The sequence below is a fragment of the Dermacentor albipictus genome, chromosome 9, assembly GCF_038994185.2.
Source record: "Dermacentor albipictus isolate Rhodes 1998 colony chromosome 9, USDA_Dalb.pri_finalv2, whole genome shotgun sequence".
In the NCBI taxonomy this organism is placed as follows: Eukaryota; Metazoa; Arthropoda; class Arachnida; order Ixodida; family Ixodidae; genus Dermacentor; species Dermacentor albipictus.
In genome coordinates, this window is record NC_091829.1 from 81,421,181 (window position 1) to 81,447,244 (window position 26,064).

General features: G+C 46.7%; 1 protein-coding gene across 3 annotated transcripts in view; it reads left to right on the forward strand.

Moving 5' to 3' along the window:
* LOC135914993 (protein O-mannosyl-transferase TMTC1-like) overlaps positions 1-25,558 on the forward strand; it is a 107,879-nt gene extending 82,321 nt beyond the window's left edge. For all 3 annotated transcript variants that reach the window (XM_065447925.2, XM_065447926.2, XM_065447927.2), the window contains 10 exons: positions 7,112-7,279; positions 7,430-7,543; positions 11,016-11,159; positions 13,131-13,342; positions 14,924-15,059; positions 17,275-17,419; positions 19,880-20,017; positions 20,791-20,913; positions 21,669-21,746; positions 23,217-25,558. In XM_065447925.2, coding sequence (XP_065303997.1) covers positions 7,112-7,279; positions 7,430-7,543; positions 11,016-11,159; positions 13,131-13,342; positions 14,924-15,059; positions 17,275-17,419; positions 19,880-20,017; positions 20,791-20,913; positions 21,669-21,746; positions 23,217-23,351 — 1,393 coding nt within the window. In that variant the 3' untranslated portion in view covers positions 23,352-25,558. The remainder of the gene's footprint in view (positions 1-7,111; positions 7,280-7,429; positions 7,544-11,015; positions 11,160-13,130; positions 13,343-14,923; positions 15,060-17,274; positions 17,420-19,879; positions 20,018-20,790; positions 20,914-21,668; positions 21,747-23,216) is intronic.
* The last annotated feature ends 506 nt before the right edge of the window (positions 25,559-26,064 follow it).

Here is a 26,064-nt window from a genome sequence, read left to right on the forward strand (position 1 = left end):
GAACATGCTGCAAGGTCGTATGCACTTTGCATTTCTACATATGTACCACGTTTACTTAACGATGCATTGGCACCATTTAATGTGTGGCGACGTGCGACCACGTAGACCGTCAAAGTATCGGGCTCTCGCAGGAGAGGAAAAACCAACACTCCGTCGCTTAGCGTAGCATTCTTTTTAATGATCTTCGGAACGCTAGCCCGCGCCGGAACGCGCCAGCCGCTCGAGCCTCGTGTAGACGCGAGCGTCTACGTCAACTCTCGTGCGACGCCGATGCTGCTGCCGCTACAGAGGGCTCCCCCCCTAGAGAGGAGGAAACTTCGACGAACGATGGAAAGTCCACGTGACGCGGCGTGTCTCGGCGTTGGTCTTCGGTGTCACGTGCGCTGGCGGCGGCGAAGGATGCAGCAGAGTCGCGTCGCATACTGGTGGAGCTGAGGGCGCGGGTGCTTCGATGTAGGCGGGTTTGAGACGTTCCAGGGCAATTGTGTCTGATCGGCCGTTGACATTGACAACAAACGTCGTCGGACGACGCTCTAGAACACAATATGGCCCGGAGTAGTGTGGTTGCAAAGGCTTCCGTACGGCACAGTTACGCACGAAAACGTGGGTAGCAGAGCTGAGTGCGGGAGAAACGTACGGAGACCTTGCTTCTTGTGAACGTGTAGGCACGGGGCGCATCTGGCTGAAGAAAGCTTGCAGTTCGGCTACGTAGTCGGCAGGGGATGGCATAGGCGTTTGGGGGGTGGCGACAAAGAAATCGCACGGAAGGCGTAGGTGGGTGCCGTAGACTAGCTCAGCACAGGAGCAACCTAGGTCGCTCTTGAGTGCGGCTCTGATGCCAAGTAAGACGAGAGGCAAATGCAGGACCCACTTCTGCGGCGATTCATGTGCCATAAGGGAGGCCTTGAGATGCCGGTGAAAACGTTCAACTAGTCCGTTGGACTGCGGGTGGTAAGCAGTTGTGCGAAAACGTGTCGTTCCGAGTAGTTTGAGTAGCTCGTTGAAGAGCGCTGAGTCAAACTGTCGACCGCGATCTGTGATTATTGTGGATGGGCAGCCGAACCTTGCTATCCACGTAGACACGAACGCTGCTGCAACAGTGGGCGCTGAGATATCAGATATAGGTGTAGCTTCTGGCCACCGTGTGTAACGGTCGATGCATGTCAGTATGTAGCAGTATCCTTTCGAAGGTGGAAGAGGACCGACGAGGTCCAGGTGTACGGTGTCAAAACGAGCATCCGGTGGAAGAAAAGACTTGGCAGGCGGAATGGGGTGACGCTGGATCTTCGAACGTTGACACGACAAACAGCAGCGAACCCAATCGCGAACTTGCGCGTTTAGCCGAGGCCAAACGAAACGACTGGAAAGAAGCTTCTGTGTCGCGCGTATGCCAGGGTGCGACAGGTTGTGCACGGTTTCGAATAGACGTCTGCGAAGGGATGCCGGAATGTATGGTCTAGGTGTGTCGTTAGAAGTGTCGCAGACGATGGACGTACCATCTGGGGTCACAACGACGTCTTCCAATTTCAGGGACGTTGACGAATTCCGGAGTGTGCGAAGTTCAGTGTCGTCACGCTGTTGACTGGCGAGTAAGTCGGCCTCGATGATGAAAGGTTCCGATGTCAACGTGGAAACGACATTGACACGACTCAGAACGTCAGCTGGAATGTTGTCGGTGCCCTTGATGTGGCGGAACGTTGTTGTAAACTCGGAGATGTAGGAAAGCTGTCGAATCTCGCGGGGCGAGTAACAGGACGCCGAACGATTCGTTGCGTGCACAAGGGGCTTGTGGTCAGTCAAGACAGTGAATGCACGGCCTTCGAGGAAATGGCGAAAATTCTTGATAGCCAGGTAAACAGCGAGTAATTCACGGCCGAAAACGCTGTAGCGGGACTGCGCAGGCTTCAGTTTCTTGGAGAAAAAAGCGAGTGGATGCCACTCATTGTCGATGAATTGCTGCAGAACGGCACCAACGGCGGTATTTGAAGCGTCGGTCATGATGGCAGTGGGTGCGTCTGGCTTTGGGTGTCTAAGCAGCGTGGCGGCGGCGAGGGCAGACTTGACTTTTGCGAAAGCGTCTGCGGCCTCTTCAGTCCACTGAAGCACTTGTTTGCGTTTGTTTACCAGGAGAGCGTCTAGCGGAGCCATAATTCGTGCGCACTCGGGAATGAATCGGCGGTAGAAATTGACAAATCCGAGAAATTGGCGAAGCTTGGTGAGTGTGGTCGGTCGGGGAAGGTTTTCGATGACGCGAATCTTGGACGGCAGTGGTCGAATGCCGTTAGCGTCGACGATATGACCGAGGAACTCGAGTTCGGTTTGACCGAATTCACTCTTGGCGGCGTTGATGACAATTCCTTTACTGGCAAGGCGTGAAAACAACAACCGCAAGCGGTGAAGATGTTCTTCGGCCGAAGAGCTTGCCACGAGGAGGTCGTCAATGTATGCAAAAACGAAAGGCAAACCTCGGGTGACGGAATCGATGAAGCGCTGAAAAGATTGGCCCGCGTTCCGTAAACCGAAAGGCATGCGGAGAAATTCGAAAAGACCGAAGGGTGTGGTGATGGCGGTCTTGGGAATGTCTTCTTCAGCGACCGGTAGTTGATGGTAGGCGGGAACGAGATCGATCTTAGAAAAGATCGTCGCACCGTGCAACGCTACCGTGAAGTCCTGAATGTTCGGTAGAGGGTAGCGATCAGGAACTGTGGCGTTGTTTAGTGCCCGGTAATCGCCGCAGGGGCGCCAGTCACCCGTCTTCTTAGGCACCATGTGAAGTGGTGATGCCCAGTTACTGGAAGAAGGGCGGATGATGCCAAGTTGCAGCATGTGTTCGAACTCCGCGCGAGCGATCTTGAGTTTCTCCGGGGACAAACGCCGGGGTTGGAAGTAGACCGGTGGGCCGGAGGTGACGATGTGATGGCACACGTCATGTTGCACCGGTTGCGTCCAGTCCGGTAGGCGCATCAAAGTGGGAAACTCGCGTAGGAGTGCGGCGAAAGGTTCGTCCAACATGGCAGAAATAGGCGCTATGGGCGATGTGCCTGATGATGGGACGCCGGGAACGGATAGCTGGGTCACGGAGTCGATGAGACGACGTCGTTGGATGTCCACAAGGAGTCCGTAGTTATGCAAGAAGTCTGCTCCAATGACTGCATGACGGACGTCTGCAACCAGGAAAATCCAGCGGAACGCTCGTCGAAGGCCAAGGTTCAGCATGACGGAGCGTGACCAGAAAACTGGAATTCTGGTGCCATTGACGGCTTGCAAAAACGAGACAGGTGTCGCTTTTCGGTCGGAGTGCTGGGCGGGTAGAATGCTGACGTCAGCACCTGTGTCGACTAAAAATCGTTGTCCCGTAACTCTGTCCGTCACGTAGAAAAGGCGACTTGTGTGCTGGGCCGGACCACTCGTCGCCGTTAGAGGTCGGCCGGCCTGTTTCCCTGCCATGCGCAGGGACGCCGACAGTGACGAGCGTCGTTTCCAAAACGGCGGTGGTAGTAGCAAACGCCAGGCGCTGTAGTTGAGGTTTCATTTTGGGTGCCCGTGCGTCTTGATCTGCTGGAACTACGGCTGCGTGGGCGACGAGACGCGCGGCGATGCTCCGCTCCACAGATGATGCGTTCCAGGCGCTCACACAAGGAGTCGAGCGGAGATTGCACTGCAGAAGAGCAGGGAAGAGTTTGCAGAGCGGTTGTATTGTCACCCGGAGACGGTGACGTGGCTGCGATGGTTGGGGTGGCTACTTCCATGACTTTGTCGGCCAAAGCGGCAAGTCCGGTAAGGTCCATGGTAGAGGCTGTCGCCAGGACCATCTGCACGTTAGCCGGGAGTCGTTGCAAAAACAATTCGCGCAACAGCGTGTCATCGACGGATCTCGCGTTGTTTCCGAGCAGCTGGCTCATTCGGCGAAGAAGTTGACTAGGGCGTCGGTCGCCGAGTTCTTCAGCGGACAGAAGCTGCTGGATGCGAGAACGCTGTGAAGCTGCTGTGCGCTGTAGCAGTGCTGCCTTGAGATCGTCATAGGCGGCGGCAGACAATGGGGAGTTCAACAAATCTGCTACCTCGTCAATGGCGGCGGGCGAGAGTGCTGCGACGGCGTAATGGAACTTCGAGGCTTGAGAGCGGATACCAGCGACTTGAAATTGCGCTTCGGCCTGAAGAAACCACGCCGAAGGATGCTGGTCCCATTACTGTGGGAGGCGAACAGCGATGGCGGAACAGGAGGGCTCACCACGTTCCTCGGAAGGGTTCTGGCCTTGAGCTCTCGTAGCGTTGGTCTGGTCCATGGTCGTCTCTACCACAGGAGCGTATGGCAATATCACGTCCGGGGTCACCAAACTGTGGCGACGTGCGACCACGTAGACCGTCAAAGTATCGGGCTCTCGCAGGAGAGGAAAAACCAACACTCCGTCGCTTAGCGTAGCATTCTTTTTAATGATCTTCGGAACGCTAGCCCGCGCCGGAACGCGCCAGCCGCTCGAGCCTCGTGTAGACGCGAGCGTCTACGTCAACTCTCGTGCGACGCCGATGCTGCTGCCGCTACAAATGCATACGCAAAGGCACAAATGTCTTTACAGAGCACTTCTTTCAATGACAACGCAAACAGAAACGATTTGTTTGCAAACAATTAGTTTTGCATTTGTTTTGTGTCCTCTATGTGGCTTCTAAAGAACGCTCGCCGGCATGCTGCACATCCTCACGCAATTGCTTCACTGCTGCAGTAAATTGCCAGAACGGTCGTTCGGCACCATTCCAGTCTTTCTTTTTTTTTTAAATGCCTGGCCCAGCCATTTCTCGACGCGTTGTCTACTCTCAGCAATAAGTTATTCGCTTGCAGCAATTGCCCGTCACCTGATTTTTCTTCCCATCGAGAGTTTCTGCTGCGTTTTGCTCACCACGAAGCTGGTCGTCTGCTGTCTCGAACAGCGGCAGGGCTGGCTTCGTATTGAACGGTTGTGTTGTTTTGTTCAGAAATATTTGCTTGTTTGTTTTTCCTCCAGAGGTTGTTAGTGCGTGAATGAATTCTACTTTAGCACAGAGCGCTGTAAGCGCTTACTGTTGCAGCCGCTGTCTCATTCTGTCTTCTATTTTTTTCTTGATACTTTATTACGAAACATAACTCCCATAACGTTGCTCATTCATTCAGGAACCTGTCAAAGACGCACTAGTCTTTTTTTATCCTCAAGTTGCTTTACTTTGCCAACAACGGGCCTCTTGCCACAATGCGTTTCACGTCGACATTGCGTTCTGCATTTTTGTTCTTACTATTACAATATCCTATTGGTTAGTTTGTCGGATGGGGAAAGTGCTTAGTAAAGGTGGGATTAAAAAAAGATATAGTCGCGAACGTTGTTTCATCAATTTTAACGCAACTAGCTGGCCAGCGGTATCTCTGTTCTCTAACTATGCAGTGGCACCACTCCCTCTACAGACTAAAGAAAATGAGAGTCAAAATTCATCAAAAGATACGTAAGCTATACTGTGTTGAGCTTGTGCTACTGATAATGATCTGAATGATAACTGCAAGACTAAACATGGTGTTGCTGTAGGGTGGAAACATGCAATGAAAATGCTGATATCTCATGCCACTCTAAGAGAAAACTAACAAAAGTGTTTTTTTATTTTCTTTTACATTGCCTAAATGTAGTCATGACATTCGACTAAAACGGGCTCTTCAGTGTGTACACTTCAGTGTGCAATATCGCGCGTAAACGTCCTCACATGTGTTCGATGCTGACGGGCCAGATGAGCCACTTTCGTATTGACGTCCTGTAGACAAAACCGCCAAATAATTTACCTACGTCATGTTTAAACCTATAATGTCTAATGTATGAGATATGCTATGCTTGTCTTAATACATGGATATTCTGATTTGCGCACGATTAACTTACGCGTAGCCTGTGCTAGCGTTTTCTATGGGTTAGGGCGTTTTCTAAGTTATGGATATATCAGCAAACAAATACATTACTAATCAAGTTATAATGCAAATAACTCAAATTAAGGTGAACTAGGGAGTGCTCTTACATTGAAGCTGTTTAGGCTAGCGTTGCGTGGATTTTACGTGTCGCTCAACAAATGTGCGTATGGAAAAACGAAGCTCCCGAATTTCATGCAAAATCGCTTTATCCTGTGCAAAACCTTATACGTTTCATAACGTGGATATGCATATTCAACAGATTAGTTATCAGTAGCCTCTTAGGTAGATATCTCTTTTTTTTTATTGCGCATGGGCGTATGAGCCATTCATTGCCTTACGAGATGGACCAATTTCTTGTTCGCTAGGCACAGAAATGATTAGGTATTTTTTACCACGGGTTATACGAGAATGTGTGTGCATGTCTATCGTCGCGATGAACACCGATCAGGACTTTCAAATGTGTTTCTACAGTTGTTCAAGATTCTGTCATTCATCTTCGCTGAGTGGAATGGCTCATAATTTTATTTAAATTTTATTCGACGTGGAACTGTGTTTGGGTATTAAAAGCCTAGAACCAGAAAACGGCAGACCACATGGCAGTCTCTCCTCACAGTGGTATTACTTTGTTTCAACCTGCGGCATATTGAATGTACTGCTGCCAGACAAAAAGTGCAGTGCGTCTTTTTTTTTTGCGTGGTGCAGCTGAGACAAAGACGTTGTTGGATTATTAGAATAGAGAGAGAGAGAGAGAATGAGGTAGTCTTTATTAAAAGAATAATTGGAGTATTTTGGGGTGGTGCAGGAGCAAAAACGCGTTTTTTGCTTTCTGGTCCCAGGCTAAATGGCTGTCATGTCCTTGCTCGCGATTGTCTGACCTTTCGAGGAGCTTTTAATGCATTTTTCGTCTACCATTTTCTGACGGTGACGTTGCTTCAAATGCGGTTTTAAACAGAACTGTTGGCACATCTCGACATTCAGTATTAGCCATCCGCCATGTGGACTTCTTTTTCGATGACTTCTATCTCCACACGAGATTTTTTCTTTGAATGAGCCCAGCGTTGGTGGACTGAAATGTTTCATGCTTCATAGAATATTATTTTTTTAATATTTGCTACCAAAATTTTAAGTTTATTTTTCGTTCGCTGTTCACCGATGCGTACTCATTCTTGTACACTCATTTATTCACCATTGCAGCATCGGCGTTGCTCTACTCGTGGCCCAAGGATTGCACCGCCTCCACACGCAGTGCGGTCGAGTGGTCAGATGGTGCAGCTGGGTCTCCTGCTTCATTCTAGTGCTGCTGTTTGCTGCGCGTACCTGGAGTAGGAACGGCGTGTGGGCCTCTAGAGAAACCTTGTTCGAGTGAGTTGAAATAGGACCTAATTTCACCTCGTTCAAACTTCTGTGTGCACTTTGTGTCCTTCAAATTTTGAACAGGATTCCCAGTTTCTTCTTTTGCTCCAGTGCTGAATATAAGTACGTTAGATGAACGCGGCACTATTTCTTTTTCAGATCAGGCATCAAGGACCTCCCAGGAAACGCAAAGATGCACTACAACTACGCCAATCTGCACAAGGACATCGGCAACTCTGACCTGGCCGTCAAACACTACAGGCTGGCAATCGAGTAAAGCTCCCGTCGCAACATTTTCTTTAATGACGTCCTTATTCACAGCTACGTCCGACGTACGCGCGAACAGTCTACCTTGTCTTCTTAACGATACGGCGATTCCATAAAGAAAGAAAGCTCTTCCGCAACTGCCACTAGACGAACCTTGGCACTAGCTGCGGAGTACGGTGGTTATAGCGCACACTATACAGGCGTCAATTGAAGTGCGACTGGCGGAGTGCGTTCCCGAAGCATAACTTAAAATATAGTGTGCGTGGTTCAGTCTGCACCAACGACAGGCGCACACATCCGGATTGACAGCACTGCACGTTGATGATCCTGCTATACTGCGATGTTTGCGTTTCTGTTCTGGCTAGCTTTTATTTGAACACGAGCTAATAACAAAAAAATAAACAAGAAGCTAAAGTATCGCAGTATAGGGCAAGTCTGATCGCCAAGAGCGGTGAAACCGTTAAGTGCTCTCGGCTTCAAATGAAACTAGCAATAGTGGTTGTACGTGCTACAGTTTGCGCCGTCATCACTCATTACTGAGCGTCATCTTCTCTCACTTTCAAAATAGCAGGGAGACAGAACGGAAACGAAAATGTCGCAGTAAATGGTGGAGCGATTTGTGTGTGTGTGTGTGTGTTGTGTGTGTGTGTGTGTGTGTTTGTTTGTGTGTGTGTGTGTCACGTCTGTATTATTATTATTATTATTATTATTATTATTATTATTATTATTATTATTATTATTATTATCACCGCGCACTGAGGGTCGAATCGAATGTGCCGCTCTGTCAGTGGGTGATGATTGGACGGTGCGCACAACACCTTCAATTATGCTTCGCCCCCGCGCTGTGCTGCTCGCGTTTCATGTGAAGCCGAAAGTATGGGGAGCTACTTGTCATACGCTCTTACATTCTCGTCGCGAAATGTGCAAGATGGCATACTGCGCGAACAAGAAACGAGAATGAACCTGTCGTACCTCAATTCGACAGCAATCAGTGCGATAGTTCTGTTGAGATCTGGCTATTCTAACGAAAGAGGAGTTTAGAAGAGGCTCTAAACGCTATATATGTCTTAGCTAATTAGGTTAGAGCAGAATGCAGGTAAACTGCGCAATAATCGGGCTTCGAAATTTTGAAATCAACCCAAATAATGCGTTGGAAGACTGGGCCATTTTGGGGCAGTGTTAATTATTACAACCAGAGAAGCAGCTGGGCAAGTTCCAGAAGTGGCATGGGGGCAGGTTCTGGAATTAGCATGCCGTTTCCGGGTTTAGATTCCGCGTCATAGGGTTTTGTTTTGTGGCACTTTTTATCACGCGAAAAAAGTGGTGTCGCCACATACATTTGACTGTGGCAAAAGATAGCAAGCTGCACGTCCTCGCTGCCTGTTATCAGCCACGTCTGTATCACCACCGAGTTGTGCGTACAAGTCGTTCGTTGCGATCCGTTAGCAGAAATATTATTTCGTTGTTTTCCACGGCTCTCTAGCGCGCATAAATATAGCTCAATAAGCTCAACGAAACGCGTGTCTCGGTGATCCGATTGATGTTGCCGTCCAGCAGTAGTGAGAACGCCCACTATTTGCTGTCATATTTGCCTTGTGAGATTAAGTGGCGAAATAAGGTTTGTTTCCCGTCAAGCAAACTGCAAGAAAAAATACCATTCTTTAGATTTAGCACGATTTGTGTGTGTGTGTGTGTGTGTGTGTGTGTGTGTGTGTGTGTGTGTGTGTGCGTGTGTGTGTGTGTGTGCGTGTGTGTGCGTGCGTGTGTGTGTGTGTGTGTGCGTGCGTGCGTGCGTGCGTGCGTGCGTGCGTGCGTGCGTGCGTGTGGACTGGTAGCCAACTCAATGACCCATCGTAGCGATGGCAGGTTTTACAGCAACTCTAACGAAACGGCCGCCTTGCGATGATTTCTGTGCTTGTTTTATTAACCAACGACTGAAAACGGTCAAGGACAAGTGCTTGATCTGCGTCCTCCATCGTCCCTGTCAAAGTTAGTGCTCGTTCCTAGCTTCTACATCGCATTTGCGCAGAACTCCACCTCTTCAGCATCCACTACTTAAAAGCAGCGAAAAAATGAAAACCCATTAGAGTAACAATGTGCGTGGATATGGCCGAATATGCCTTGACATGTACTCACAACAACTACTCTTACGACACTGTAAGTTCGCGCTACCCATTTCCAAGTTTATGAGTCCTCCGCAAAGCGGGATGAATAAAGCGGCCTCGGCGAAGCACGAACAGACGACTGCTTCTGAGCGACAAAGCAAACAGTACGATAAGATTCACTCACATCTGATCGCAAACTAAAACTGAAGGTGACTTGAAGAACGGCTAACGGAGCTAAAATAGCATGGGGAAAAGTCGAGTTCGTACGCCTTGGTTGTATAACGTTTCTATTAATTTTTGCATCGGAGTTTCGACATCCACATCTTCGTAATTGCTAAACGCAGCAGTCACAATGCATTTCCAACCAATCAAATAAGTGGATTGGCAATCGAGCGTAATTACATCATCGACGTATGTTCAAGAAGTGCATGTTGTCACGGTACGGCGTCGTAGAGATTCTCATGGAATTCGTTTTTTTTTCCTTGAAAACGCGCAGTCGCTGCAGCAATAAACAGCACGCCAATTTACGCCCACTCATGCACGCTGCACCACAACGCACAAAAAATGAGCGTGGACTTGAGGGGAGCATGCGTTCAGCCGTTTAGCGCGTCCTTACGCCTGACGTGTCTTAACGCGAAAGGTGCCATAAACAACCAGACACGGCGGGCGTAATTCCATTAGAAGTTGCCGGGTCTTTCTAACGTGCCCTTCAGAAAACGTTGAGTGGATTCGTCGCACGCTGTGGCGACAGGCTCCTTTTTTTATTGTTATTGGCACTTCCTGTTGCTCTGACAATCGCGCTGTGATTTTTTTTTTTTTGAAGAATATAATACGTCATTAGGCACACTGTGGTATAAAGGTTATGAACAGGGTTAAAGTGCCTCAGAAAGGCTGGCCAACGTTTCGACAGGAGGGCCTATCTTCCTCAAAGGCGCCCTCGTCATCCTCGGCATGTTAGTTTTAAAGAGTTAGTACAGTGACATCATCACGTGCGGTTGTTTTCGATGGCGGCTAGTTGTAAAGGGAGAGACTCTCCCTTTGCAACCAGTCGCCATCGACAACAACCGCGCCTGACGTCACTGTAATGGTGTAAAGGTAGAGAGTCTCCCTTTACAACCAGCCACCACCGACAACAACCACACGTGACGTCATTGTACTAACGCCGTAAAACTAACATGCCGAGGATGACGAGGCCGCCTTTGTGTAAGATATGTCCTCCTATCGAAACGTTGGCTAGCCTTTCTGAGGCACTTTAACCTTGTGGAAAATTTGTATACCACAGTGCTATTCCATCTGCCCGCCCTTTCCTTGACTTTGGCATTAGGCACAGTTCGATAAGGTTGGCTTAGACATATTGATGATTCCTTACGCAGGTTGTGGCCCGAGCACGCCAGCGCGCACAATAACTTGGGCACTGTGCTGACGTCGACGGAAGAGTCAGAACGTCACTTCCGGTACGCCTTGCGTGTCAACCCAAACCATCCAGGGGCTCATTTTAACCTCGCCAATATCTACAGGTACGAATTATTCCACCTCTCGTGAAGCAGTTAAGGGGTGAAATTGATAGAGCCTGATGTGCGTTGATAAAATGAAAACCCGCTGCCGAATACAAGTGATGTTGAACCTGTAGCGCTAACACTACAAATTTCTGCCTATATCTACAATTACAGAAACAAACTGAGCTACCTAGCGCGTTTTTAGCAGCGTCTAGGCATATTTAATTATTGAGAGCGGTTGTGCCATGCTGCCACCTGATACATATGTAATCGTGAATGATGGCTGATTCGGATTTTGATTCTGCATCTTTTCAAACAGCTCAGTTCACATGCATATTTATCTACATGGGCACATTTTGGCTGTGTGTGTGTGTGTGTGTGTGTGTGTGTGTGTGTGTGTGTGTGTGTGTGTGTGTGTGTGTGTGTGTGTGTGTGTGTGTGTGTGTGTGTGTGTGTGTGTGCGTGCGTGCGGGGTTGGTGGGGGGGGGGGAATAGTTCACACTGAAAATCAAAACATACGAGTCATGATAACCAAGCGCTATCTAGAAAGAAGCATGGCAGCATTGTAAACAATAGACGGTGACAGTGGACTAAATAATGTTGTAGACTAACTCTTCCCTGACAGTCATGGGATTTTCCTTTTTGTAACGGTGTTTTCAAAAATTTTTCACACCTACTTTAGCCTCCTCTGTTTCGAACATAGACGAGGGACACACTCACTTTTAAGATTAGTTCTTATGACCAACTGTTATACTAGGAATGTGAAAAGCCAGACTGCCCCTTAATTGTCGCGCAAAACAGCAGCTCTGCTTTAATCTTAAGGTTTTGGATGATGATAATTTGTCCCTTTGCTCAATACTGCCATGCCTCGCCTCTATTAGTGTTTCGGCTTTAACTTTTTTCTCTTTTGCATGGGTGAATGGTTGCGCGTGCTAATATTCCTTTTTACTTTCGTTGATTTATTGATTTTAAAGCAATTTATTTGGCATTCTGCGAAATGGGGCTGCCAGAAACATACTGTTTTGAACTTTCCTAAGTTAGAACCTATTTAATTTTCCCTACGTACATAGGCCCTTCTTTGTTTAAATGCCACGATCACATGCCGAAAGCCGCATCTCCATTCACGCGGACGAAGTAATCATCTCTTCGCGTTTGGTATCATAAAAACCGCTTTTGTTTGCATAACTACACATTTGAAGTTGTAGCGTTGTGGTGGGCTGTCGTGTTGACGCCACATTCTTGATTTAAGTCTCATCTTGTGCTGTTCGAAACGAACTTCACAGTTGCTTTTCGTCATCTGCGAGGGTACAAGGTCTCAGTTAAAATAATGTCTTTTTTTCTCTAAAGTTCAAAAAAATATATATCCCTAAATCCTCTCAGTAGAGATGCAGAGGCATTATATTTGATATTAGGGATAATGAGCTTAAGCGATCATTTACGAGTGACTCATGAAGATCATTGAAGGCAATGTGCTATACCGCGAACAAGGGGTTTCAGGAACGGTTAAACTCTCGATATGCTTTCCTTATCCGCGTGCGATCGGGGTAACGTAGGGAGCAGTAGTGCGTACTTGAGACTTGGAGAGAGCAGGCAAGATGACACAAGCGCTTGTGTTGTCTTGCCTTCTCTGTCCGGGTCTCAGCGCTATTGCTCCGACCTTGTATTCTAGCCAGGCCGAGCTGATCCTGTGTAATGTAGCCCCTTTTCGTCTGCTATTCTGCATTATTTGATGACGTATCTTGAAAGCACCGAACATAAGGGCGTTAAGCAGGTGACTGGCGCCTAGCAGGGCATGCACCAGAATATAGTATCCCGCAGGTGAATGTATGGTTGCAGGAAAACAGAGTATCACACACAGGAGCCTGCGGCTCTGATTTGCTTTTGAGCTTTTCCAAAGCGTTGGCGTTAATAATTGGGGGAAAAATGTAATTCTATCCGAGAATAAACGTTGTTCCGGCTCCTCAAAAATTAGCTGTCAATTTTCACGCGCAGCAAGCAAGGCCAAAAGGAGGTTGCCCGGACTCTGCTGGAGCGTGCGGTGGAGCTGGAGCCCGATTTCTGCGAGGCCTACTCGTCGCTGGCAGCGCTGGCCGCCGAAAGGGGAGACCTCGCCGAAGCCGAGAGGCTGCACCAGATGGCGCTAACGAGTGACGACCGAAATGCTGACGCCCGGAACAACTACGGAACATTCCTTCAGTCACACGGTAAGCAAGACTTTGCATAGCTGCGACGGCATTTCCATGAGCTTGATGCTTGAAGTCTAATCCTGATGTCATCATTGATGCGGTAATTATTCAAGTACATAAAGTTTTAAGAGATTACTTTCTGTACTTGTATGTCCTCTTGTAATATTGATCACGTGAACATACCACAAGCGAGGCTCAAAGCGTTCGAAATGCTAAATGGCGGTTCACTTGGAAAGTGCTGCTGCCTGCTCTATGCGACGTTTCTACTCAATCTTCATCTTCTCTGTTGAACAACACACAACACCATCTTAGGTACAGCCGAATTCGAACACCGATGTTCAAACCTAACGATGAAACAAAGACACAGGCTTACCTAAGACTGGATTTCCCCATACAAACATTGTGATATTGCTAATAGAGGGCGTTCTTTTTTAGGTGCACGAAATTTTTTAAAATTGCCCGTGGCACTTAGTACAATTCTAACCCTTGATCAGACGGTCACTACTTCTACGACAAATCAAAATATATATTTGAATAATTTATAATATTACGCTAATAAACTTCTTAAAGTAATTATTTAACGGCACCTACTTCAATCTATGAATTGCAGCCGGTGAGCTCGCAACGCCTATCCACTGGGAATGAATTCTGAGGAGACTACCAGATTCAAATTATTGATTTTAAAAGTCTCCGACGAAGTGCACTGGTCTTCCAGTTACTTTCGTGCTTTAATCTAAAACACGGTTGTTTTCTTCAAGAAACAAGTGGAACAACACTACATTTTTACCGCAGCTATGATGGCTCATTTCTCGAATTCAGTGCCATTATTAGAATTCATTCTGGCAAAACTCATTAGCTTTATACAATTCGTAGATTAAAGCATGTGGCGTAAAGTAATTAATTAAAATGCATTTCATATTTACGTCATATTATTCAAATAATGATTTATATCTTTAATGAAGGAATGGTTGCCTTACCAGGTAACTTAGATGAATGTTTAGCGTTGTGCTATTTGCCACAGGCAATCTATGAAAACTTGGCCAGCTAAAATGAAACACCCTTGATATTCCCTAGTGCAGGAAATTTTATGGCCTCAGAAAGAAAAACAAAAACAAGGTTAGGAATTATCTCTTGCTTGGTTCTGTAGGCAAACACTATTTGTGCACTGTGTAGTTTTTCGCGTGCTATTCTTTCCTATATCTTTATTCGTTGTATTGGGTTTTGCACGTTTTCCCCACGTTGTCGCTTTTCTGCCCTATTGCTGATTGTTTCGGTATTAACGAATATAATATACATATAAATTATAAGAAAAATTTTACCCTATATTTTTCTATTGCAATCTTCAGTTAATCTTACTGTCTGATATTTGCGTATTATTCTGCTCTCTTCTTGTTTCTTTCCGCATCTGATGAGCACAGAGTGGGTAGGGTGTCCTTCGCAAAGCAGTTTTATCTGTGTGTAGTCAATTGATGGCAGACAACGTATGTTTCAATAAACACCAATGAATACTCAGAGTTTATTTTTCTTTATGTAGTGTTTTGAGCACATAACACGCCAAATATAAGGCTTGTTGATGCAGATATTTTCTTTCCTACACAGGGCGAGCGGAGGAGGCCATGACGCAATACCAGCGAGCCCTAGATCTCCAGCAAAACCACACCGTGGCTCTCCTGAACGCTGCTAGAAGCCTCCGGAGCATGAACCTCAACATGCAGGCGGAGAGCCTATACAAGAGGTACGCTAATAGATTACGCTTGTGACGCATAAAATACAGGCTAAAGACAAATTATTGAGCAACCAAAGGCATCTACGAAAGAACCGACTTCTGGGGAAGTTCGTATGGATTTAACATAAAAAGGCGCCAACAAACAGGGGACGCCAGCCGACTGTTTTCAGGCTTACCTTCGACCCAGGTTCGTTGGTGCTTTGCTCGAAATATGAAAGAGCATGTTTGCGGTATTGGTAGAGCCCTTCTCTAAGTCACTCGATGCATCTAGAATATCATGTTACATTAAAGAATTGTCTTGTAACCTGAGAAGGGCCGCAATAACTTAGGGTGTGGTGGGGCCTTTCTGTACCTCACTGGAGGTATCTAGAATATCATGTTACATTTAAAATGTTTCTTGTAATCTGAGAGGGGCCATGTCAACACATTTTCGAGGTTGTATTCTGCACTGAAAGTCAAAGGATATGCGTCCTAGAGCAACTTGGCCAAATTTGTGTGCATTTGGCGGCGGTATAAAATTTTTATTATTTTTTTATATCGCAGTTGAACGAAACAACGCTGCCTGGCAACACTGAATCCACTCAATGGTGACGAAATAAATAAGACCGGAATCAGCTACCTCGGAGTGATTGAAGCCAATCTCGAAGGCCGTGCTTTTGTGTACTGCCTGTACCGAAAATGATTGCGAAAACTCGAAATACGTCGTTCCAGCCGTCCTTCGTTTCCTTTTGCATGCGCGTCTAGGTGGTCAGCTGCTGCTTTCTTTCATCGCGAGTGTAAAGGAATCGCGAGCACAATTCGAAGGTGACGCCGTTGCTTCGCAGTTTGAGGTTCAGTGCATGCGGGGCCAAACATCCTCGAATGATGCCTTGATGTTGCTCGAACATCCTTGATGTTGCCTCGAATTTTTTACGAGCAGATGACACTGCGTCGGCCCCAAATTTCCTGATGTCACACAGTCACTGGAAAAAAATCATGGAGGAAGGAAAAATGGATAGAAGGGAGCATACAGCAACGCGATTGAAGCCAACCCGGTCGGCCCAGCGCGTGATGGCACGTCAAAGTGCGCGGTTGGCTTTAGTATTCCCGCTCTGCGCGAAGAGCCACGTCAGGGCAGCCGAACATGCGCGCACGGAATAGAAACTACTGGCACAGCTACTGGGAACCAAATGTCTCAGCAAACCTCGATTCCTGCTCCGTGATCTCGACGAGGAGGTCACGTGTTGGGCTACCACTGTGGCTTCACGGAGCGTTCACTTGCCAAGGTTGACTGCGTGACGTTTTGCTCCCACCTATATTTCTGCTTCCTCCATGGGAAGAATAATGGGCGCGCTTCCTGTGGAAGGGGGTTAGAGGCAGCAAATTTAAACCGAAATTTTGACTTGAAACGCACACTTAGAGCCACTCTTTTGCGTGCATAGCCATACTGAGCCCTAAACTTTCGGCTACAATGATAAACTGAGAATGGTCAGACGGCCGTGTAATTGCCCCCTTAAAAGCAACGCGAGATATCAAAAGATGGGCAAATCGATGTTGCCTGTCCTTCATACGGGTGAGAAAAGTGTGTGCGCAAACTGCAATGTCTTGAAATGTGTTAGCAAGTTGAGTTGCTGCAAACCTGGGAAATTGACTATACCGTATTCGAGATTGCTGATCTACGAGCTTTAGGAAGCAGACTGCAAACACGAAGGTCAGCTGGCAATTTGTACTCGGATTCACGTTTCAACACAATGTATATTCGCGTGCGCTGCTTTCTGGACACAAGTGCGAGGAATGGTATTTATTGTTATTTAAGATACATTTTTCAAATACTTTATTTTCATGTTATTTAGTATAGGTGTCGTTTGTGGTTTTTGCCATGTTGCTTTGAGTTTGCAATACAATTTACGAGGCCTAAACTCATGTTTTGAATTGTCATATGAAGAACCGGCAGGACACTAACACTATATAAAACACAGGAGAAGTGCGTTATTTACAATCCTTGACCTACACAAGACGGACTCGGCATCATCTCTTTAGAATATATTTTGGTTTTACTCAATATCTTAAAAGGTGACGCTTAATAAATCGGATGCTAGCACTACTTGAAGCAAATTCAATAGGTTTTAAAAGAAGCTGTTGAAAACATTGTTTGCTTTAAATATTGATTCAAACATTCCTATGCGTGAAATACGTTTCTCTGCGTGACCTCTAAAATTTTGTCTGATTTTTTTTTCTTGAACAGGGCACTCGCAGTTGAGCCAGACCCTCAAGTGATGGACAACCTGGCTGTGTTCTACGTCAGTGCTGGTCGCCTGGACGAAGCAAGGCAGCTATTCGAAAAAATTCATCGGCTTTTCCCAGAGCATCGCGACAGCAAGGTTCACCATGTGAGGGCCCTCAGAAAGTAGAGCTTTACTTTGAACAATGTCATTCTATTTCTAGCCGAATGACATTATAAGCCTACTAAAACAAAAGGTATTTCTCTCTCTTATTATTTACCTTTGAGAGAAATCTGCCCAAATAAAAAAAATATGATAGAGTCTATAAATGATAAAAAAATGATAAATGATGAGCTCTAGCCTGAACGATGAAAACGACTGCAAGTATCCTTCATTAATTAGTTACATATCAAAAAACGTTGGTGCGAAATGCTTGAGGGTAAACTGAAGCATAATATCTGCATAAGTCTTCCCTCGATAGGTATGCTTGCACTGGATGGCACTAGCGCATCAAAAAAATTTCGCAAGTTTCTCCCGAAAGATAAAGCAGTGATTGCGATCGCAAAGATGTAGATAGCAGTACGAACTGAGGATAGTAGTTTTATCGGCCGTACAAATTTGTAAGCATTCGCTTACTGACTAAATCAACAAGCACGATGTCACGCGCACACAGGTAAACATTGTAAGGTTTGTAGACGGGCATGAACTATGGGGCAGCGGGCCCATGCCATCGTCGAACTCACGCTTGAAACGTGGTTGTAGGGAGTAACTTCTTTTCATCGAGAACTAGGCGTGCAAGATTTATTTACAAATTTACGTTAAAACAAGAGATACATTCAACGGTCTAGCCAAATGGAGCACACAAGACGAAGCATACCGCCCACCAGCACAAAGCTCCAAGCACTCTGCTTCTCGAACACGAGCACACTCTAGCAGCCGACAAACTGCTGCTTAAGAAGCCTCTGTCCTCCCTACATCCCTAGGGAAGGGAAAACTGCTGTCCAACCTTCGTCCAATCGGACCGGCCACAGTCGTTGGGTGTAGTCGACCCGCCTTTGAGGAGGAGGGCTCACACATTCACATAATTCCCAGAACCCGAGTTGAGCGGGTCCTCGTAGCCAGCTGGTCACGCCTGACCCCAGCCGGCGCCTCTTAATTCCAGAGCTGACTTTCTCCGTTAGTCGCCACAAGTGTCAGCAGAGGGTGGCGAATCCTGGGGCCCGAGGAAAACGTACCGCAAAGCACGCTTTTGTTAGATAAGCTCTTCTTGCTGCAAATAGACCATGAAGGCCACGGCAAATGAACCAAATTACATGGTCCGCCAAACGTGGCCAGCCCTGCTGCCGTTGCCGACTCCCCGAAGAAGGCGCATGGTGGATTAACAAGCGGCGTACGGTAGCGCGATTAAAAGAGGGGACTAAAGAAGACACATAGGGAGACACACAGCGCTCTTAAAACTTTTTGCCTACCTGCAGTCATCTGTTGTTCAAAGCTAAGACCGTCGTATCCGCCTGACATAAAATAATGTTGAATATTCTTGTTTTCATTTATTGACTAACTTTTTCGTAAGGCATGTTAGAAACAAAAACACATTTGGACGATCGAGAAGGCATGACGGAAACTTCGGGGCTACGCAAACATGCTCTTTTGAACAGTAGGAAATGTATTTCGAGACGTTGAACGTATGCTTCTGCAAACATGCTGACGTAAGGTAACTATTTTGGTGTCTCCGTTTTGCTTTAACCTGTACACGCTTCAATATGTCTTCCTGGATGTCTTCCTGGCGTTGTCGCGGTCACGCAAAAAAAGAAAGAGTTGCGCTTAGAGCAGACGAACTGCGGGAATTAGCGGTTTGATGAGGTGTAGCTGCGCCGGCGCCGGACCGTGAGTCATTAGCGAGGTTAGCAGCTGCATAGGCGCGCGCTCACGCCACGCGCGCCAGCAATCAGAGTTGTTTCCCTCACGCTGGGAAGGGTAATGGCAGGAAAGGATTGCGCGTATGCTGCGTCGGCTTCGTTTCCGTTCAATTCAGTGTCGGACTACGCACTGTACGGTGAGGCGTTCTGCGTTCCCCCACGAACGGGCAGCCTTCGACGAGCGGCGGCAAGAACTCGCCCGCGAAAAGACTCGCCGTCGGCGCGCCGGTCCAGCTGTTCAGAGCTAAATATAATCCGGCGCAGCGTGAGCGCGCACACAGGTTACGTCACGCTGGCGAGAACAACAGCGTCTATAGTTCCACCGATGGTTCGACGCGCTGCCGCAGCCAACGTAACCGCAGCCAGGCGCTCCGACGTGCCTGACGTCGAGTGACGCTCGCCTTCGCGCCGATAACGCAGGACTATAAACGCGCCTTTATAGCCGCCCGAGCCCAGGCAATTCTGAGCTGAAGGAGCGGGAGCTAGGACTTCATCCTAAGACGAAGCAATCCGGCACCTTTATTTGTGGTTACAAGAACGGCGCCGAATAAAACAACACACGAAGAAGGGAAACACGAGACGGCACGTAGGCGCACGAACAACTCCTCGGTTGCTTAACCGTGACGAAGGTTAAGTGTACGTAGGACAAGCTTCGCTTACCCCGATTTTCAGGTAGGGGAATGGTTGGTCATTTTTATGCTTTCATTCCCAGGCTCAGCTTCTCATTAGGCTCCGAAGCTTCCGAGCGGCTGAAGACCTCCTTCTGGACGTCATAGAGAACAACAGCACCGACAGAGGGGCCTTGCACACGGCTGCCCTTTTGTACAACCACATCAACCGCACAGTCGAGGTACCTTTCATCGTATATGAATGTTATTCATAACGATCTTGTTTTAGGGAGAACAATGCAAGCATCCGACTCTGCAGAGCACATAAGATGCCTAGATGAGCGCGCTCCTAGCATGCCGGCGCTTCGAAGTCCTACTGTTCAATGTACCTCGTGACGCTCACAGAAACGAATCGTTGGTTCTTACCTTGCATGTGTTATCATAGGTTAGATAGTGTAACAGAATCGCTAATCCCGCTATTGTTGTAGCACTGGTCACCTTTTGTGTCACTCAAATAACATGATTCCTTAAGGGAACTTTAATAGTGGACTTTGTGTCGTGTGTGATTTATGAAGGGCACTGTGGAGGTGCTAAAACCTTTGCTATTAATGCGACAGGCACAGCCGACCCTACTCGTAGCAATGAATCTGCAAATGAGTTAAATTTCCGAATGGCTTAGCCACACAGTGCTGCATCGTGCGGTGAAGTTTTCACCACCCTTTGGACTGCAGGACGCGCACATTGACTGCTAACGCTTTTTTGGCAGATTCTATTCTCCAAGCTCATTTCAGGTGGGCGGTGAATTATTGGTTCGCTTATTTCCTACTTGGAGCTGCGCTTACCACTAGACTAATGATGAAGGGAGCTGTATAAACGGCTTGAATTACAGATAATTTTGCTATACATTTTAAATCTATAACGCTGTCAAACTTGCAATGCTGAGTGTAGTAGCATTTGAGCCCAAGGGTAAGCAGAGTAGTTGTCATAGGCTTTTAAATGCTCTCTGATATTGCAGGCCCTGGATTACATACTGAAAGCTCTAAAGCTGTGCGGCGTCGATGAACCGCATTGTGCAAGAATACACAGCGATCACGGCGACATACTCAAGGACATAGGCGACCTCAGCTCGTCCGCACAGGTAAGTACACAGAGTGTGATAATCTTTACGACGCTGCTCAAGGCAAGTTTTCGGGCGTGAAAGTAGTGTGCCCGAACGACCTATTCTCTTACAGCCAAAGTATTAAGCATGCTCTGGTATGATGTTCTTATTTTGCTTCATTATGGGCTGATAAAAATACTAATGAGGCGCCTTATTTTTGTTTGTTTTCGCGTTAGGTAGATGGGGAGACTACAGTAGCGAGCTAACGATTGAAAATGATGGAGGAAAAACACTGCTACTTCAAAAACTGGCATTGGTAAATTAGAACACTTAGTCAATTTGGCTAGATATTTACATGAAACTAAGCAATGCTGCGCATAATGATCGGCGTCAATTTTGAAGATAATAATAGTAATTTTATTGGTAACTGCTGCAGTCATTGCCATTATAAAAATACATAATTGGTTATGCGACGACAAACGTTCGGTAACTATGTTATCGCATGGCAGAAGCAATCATCATTTCCCGTTTACTATGTCTATGATGTTGCGTTGTAAGCGATGCACACCACTTTCACAAAACGCAATGTTCGCGTCCCCTCTGTCAATAAAACTGCAAGTAAATATTGGACAAATGTCATTTGTCGAAGAAGCGATTTTCGCTTCAACCGTACAGATATTTATGCTAAAGCACGTTCAAGAACTTATTTCGTTATCACTCGAAATGTTATTTTGCGAAGAATAACAACAATGAAAAGGTCAGAAACATTGAAAAAAATTCTTTTTCTTTTTCAGAGTTACGAAGTCGCTATTCATCTTGATCCAGACCTCGCTCATGCTCATTTGAACCTTGCCGTGATAAAACACCTAGAGGTGAGTACCGATATTCTGATCTTTAGGTGACATTGCTTTTTTTCTGAAAACACGTAACTCTTAATTATAGAATGAAGCGCGTCATGTAAAATGTACGCAGACTTGCATCACGGTCTCTGTAGTGTACCGCCTGAGTGCAAAATAATCATTACGCCAAGGCACATGGACCACAGGAATGCAAGTAGCGTTAATTCGCACGTATTACGTGGGTTCGCGAGTATTATGGGTATCATTACAAGCATCATAACAGCATTTAGGGCGCTGTTATTACGCCAAATTGTGGTCAACTTTCGCAGTGTTTTCTTGCGACTGTTACACATTTTGGGCTTCATGAACCGCTGTGTGCATGTAGAGTTCAGCCTTAGCACTGTAGTAAAGTAAAGTATCTGTAGAAGAAGTTATTTAAACAGATAAATACTTTATAGTAGTCACTCTGCAATAACCCACCCCGTCGCATTTACTATATAGTGGTTTCGAAACATTACGCGTTATAATAGCGTCTAGATTAGGATGTCTCGTTTTTAATATAGCGACCTTAATGGAAAGGACTTAAACGTTTTTTTTTAAGTTTTCTTTAACCATTTCAGTGTCGCTGATGAACAGGTGTGTTTTCACGTTTCTGTCCTATGTCACTGACGTAATCCTACGTTCTCCATGCTCTCCCCTCGAATAACAAGGGCGCAGTTTTCATTAACCATTTAATTTATTCCCCATGCATAACAAAAAATAAACACGTCTGTTTATTTTACGATATCCGACAAAAACATCCGACGCCGTGTGTGCGTGAGCTCAGAAAAAATGAGCACTGAAAGCGTTAACGAAACAAGAAGCCCGAACACAAAGAAAACATTTACTTTCTGCTACTCCGCCACCATCTCCAGGGATGCATAGAGGGTCATAGCTGGTAACTAGCCTAATATATTCGTATAACTGGCCTAATTGTTTAGCAATGACAGTTGTTCTGTAGCCCAACGTGCGCTAGTACTGCTAATGCACTTTAAACGCCTGTCTTCGTGTCAATAGCCCCTTCTTTTTATTAAATCTTCTGGCTAACTATTCTGGCTGACCTCCCAGCGTTTCCTGTCCTTGCTTTCTCTCTCTCTCTGGCTAACTTTGTATGTAACATCAGGAGTAGAATGCATCATAGGGAATGCTAGCGGAGGTCGCACTGACGACAAGATATAAACGCAGAGCTCTTTTGCTAGATACTTATTGTCATCTTTGAAGAATACTGAGATAACGCTTATGTAACTCGAATTATTCCTTTTTATTAATATTTTTTATTTGCTTTCTGTTTACATTTTCTGCTGCTGCGTTAATCTTTTTTTCTAATCTTCCGAATCAGTATTTCGTGTCATGCCACATGTCCTCCCCCTGTCCCCCTCCCCCCCCCCTCTCCCTCCTGTGTGAAAGCTCACAGAGAGGGCTGTGTTTTTATTCTCGTAGTGCAATTGTGAATTTTCATTCCAGAGCGACTACGCGGGCGCATTTCGGCACTACCAGGTGGCCCTGTCTCTCGATCCCAAGAACAAGCTCATCATAGACAACATGGCCAAGTTACGGCGGCGGATCACTAGGCCACTGCCTTTTCACGATTGCGTTTGAAGCCGATGGTCGTCGAAATGCATTTACCGTGCCGCTTTTTTCTGCATAGTGGCGTTCATGTTTTGACGGCACATTTCCACTGAATTTCCACTCTATCGCTTTCGATGTCTGCAACTTTGTCATGGAAGATGCAGACGTCTCTTGAAGGTAATTGAATGGTAGTACAATAACACCAGGGTTCGTTAACAAGAGGTGTGGTGTTCTAACTTTATTTTTGACATAAAGTGGTCATCTGGAACATCCCGTCTCGTTCCAGAGGGCTGTTAAGGCCACCTCCAAATCTGATCTAGCCTGCAATTTCCTGTCTCTAATTGGAAAGATGACAACTTTCCGAAAGTGCTCTTGGAAGCCGGTTAATTCTCTCGGCTGCAGATAGCCGAAAACAGCGAACAGCCTACGTCATAAACCCCTTCTGGTAATTCTGGGAAATGGGGGGTCCGATTATTCAGGTCTTTGTACCATATTACTTTGTGATTTCAACATCTAAATCAACTTTAATACTTGTGTAATGCTTGATTGCCAAGAGTTTTCTTTGTATTCGTACATGCTGTTCTTTTCTTTATTTAGTCGGAAAAGTATTACTCTTGAAAAAATAGGTCTTATGAGTTTTACTTGTTACATGAAAAAAAGAAGAGCACAATCAGTTTCTGCTGAGTTTGTACCCTCACATACAGTCAACCTGTGCTACCAATGCCACTGGTGGCACAGAAGCCGCCACCTGCCGGTACGAAATGTCTTAGGCAGACGTTGGCGGTTTCTATACAGAATGTGAACGACAGTGAATAAAGACTCTGATCCTCTGTCATACAGGCCTGTGCTTGCGCCTTTCCCAGCAGAAAAAGAAAGTGGACATGAGAATCTTTCCTACGGAGTGTGTCATGTTTGTTGTCCTGCTCATTTGCCCTTTCCTTGCCGCAAGCTCTGGAATTCCTGTGAACTACCACTTTTTTTTTCGAGCAGTGGCATAAGACTATGCAACAACGTGCCTAGATTTCCTACTCTCATGTTAATGAGTGCGGCATTGCAGCGTTCCTCTCAAAGTGTGACAGATTTGCTCAGCTGGGTTGCTGTGTGACTGGACGTGATGGACCGTTTTTATGGGTGCGTCCGGATTAAGTGGGTGGAAGTAACGAAGGCCGAACCGACGACTGAGGCACACAACGCGAACATTATGAAATAAAATGTCTGATTTCATATTCACATGCCGTGCGCTTGAATATTGACTAAATTTGAATAAGGTGGAAGTGTCTTCGAAGCTGGTGCATTGTCTAGTAACGGGGCGTCGTGACGAAATGTGTCTAAGCATGTTTGATCAAATCTATACTTGTATAAGGTCTAAATTCTACTTCCAGCGAATTTTACACAATCGTGAAACTCTACAACCCTGCAAATTTAGTGTAAATTGAGAATTATAGACAGAAAACGATATCTTTCACTACCTGGAATGTGTTTTCGCCCGTTAAATCTGTATAGCACTCTAGAAGCAGCCTGATGCCTGCGTATGGCAAGACATTACGTGTTTATGTCTGGGAGTTGATTTGGTCCCCGCACTTAACAGCTGCGCTAAAGAAATGAAGACTAGAGATTCTACAGACAATTCGATACAATGTACGTTCCAGGCATGGGTGATTCAGGAACATGAGAGCTAATTGTACGATTTTTGTCAACCGGCGTTTAAAACTGTAGAATCATATGTTCAAGCATGCGCTTATAGGACAGCTCCTCATTGCATAATTGTGCCAGACATGGGCAGCGTCGCTACCTGTTCCGAAATAATGTCAGACGAGGCTCCCCGACACCCACGGTCTTGTTACAAGTTTTCAGGAGCATCACGGTAGATTGCTACAGCTCTCGGTTCAGTCCGGGATGTTAAGTCTGCATGCCTGAGAGTTCATGTGTTTTTTTTTAGAGCGCAGCTCTTTGGCGTCCGTTCCTGGGTTTCGCGTCGTCGTCGTCGTCGGCGTTGTTGTCGTCGGCCTCGTAACCAGCTCGCCGACAAATCTGCTGCTCCGCCGCCGCGCATGCGCGCTGTTGGCTCTCCGGGCGAGGGAGGATGATGGAAGGGAGGAGGAGAGACTGTGGAGGAGGGCTGGCTACACAAATGGCTCTTTGGCGTCCGTTCCTGGGTTTCGCGTCGTCGTCGTCGTCGTCGTCGGCGTTGTCATCGGCCTCGTAACCAGCTCGCCGACGAATCTGCTCCGCCGCCGCGCATGCGCGCTGTCGGCTCTCCGGGCGAGGGAGGATGATGGAAGGGAGGAGGAGAGACTGTGGAGGAGGGCTGGCTACACAAATGGCTCTTTGGCGTCCGTTCCTGGGTTTCGCGTCGTCGTCGGCGTTATCAGAGAGTTTTAGCACAGCGGGTTTACGGCCAGCGGAGCGGAGCGGTCTCCACCGTTGCGCCAGCGGAGCGGCTCGCGAAAAAAGAGTTTTAGCCCAGCGGATAACCCGCTCGAGCGGGGTAAAGAGCGGGGCGCTCTGCTGCCCCACCTAGTGGTTCGAATAGGAGTTACTGAGAAATGAAATTGAATTACGCTTGCTTTTATTATGCAAGAAATGTTGAATAAAGATATATTACATGTTCTCAGTGCATTATTTGTTAATAATGTACTGAGTACTAATGTACGGGTCAGCGCGGCAGTCGCCGTCTCGATGCAGAACTGCCGGCGTTCATGTTCGCGGCTGCCGTCTTGCATTTCCCATACACGCCCTCGCG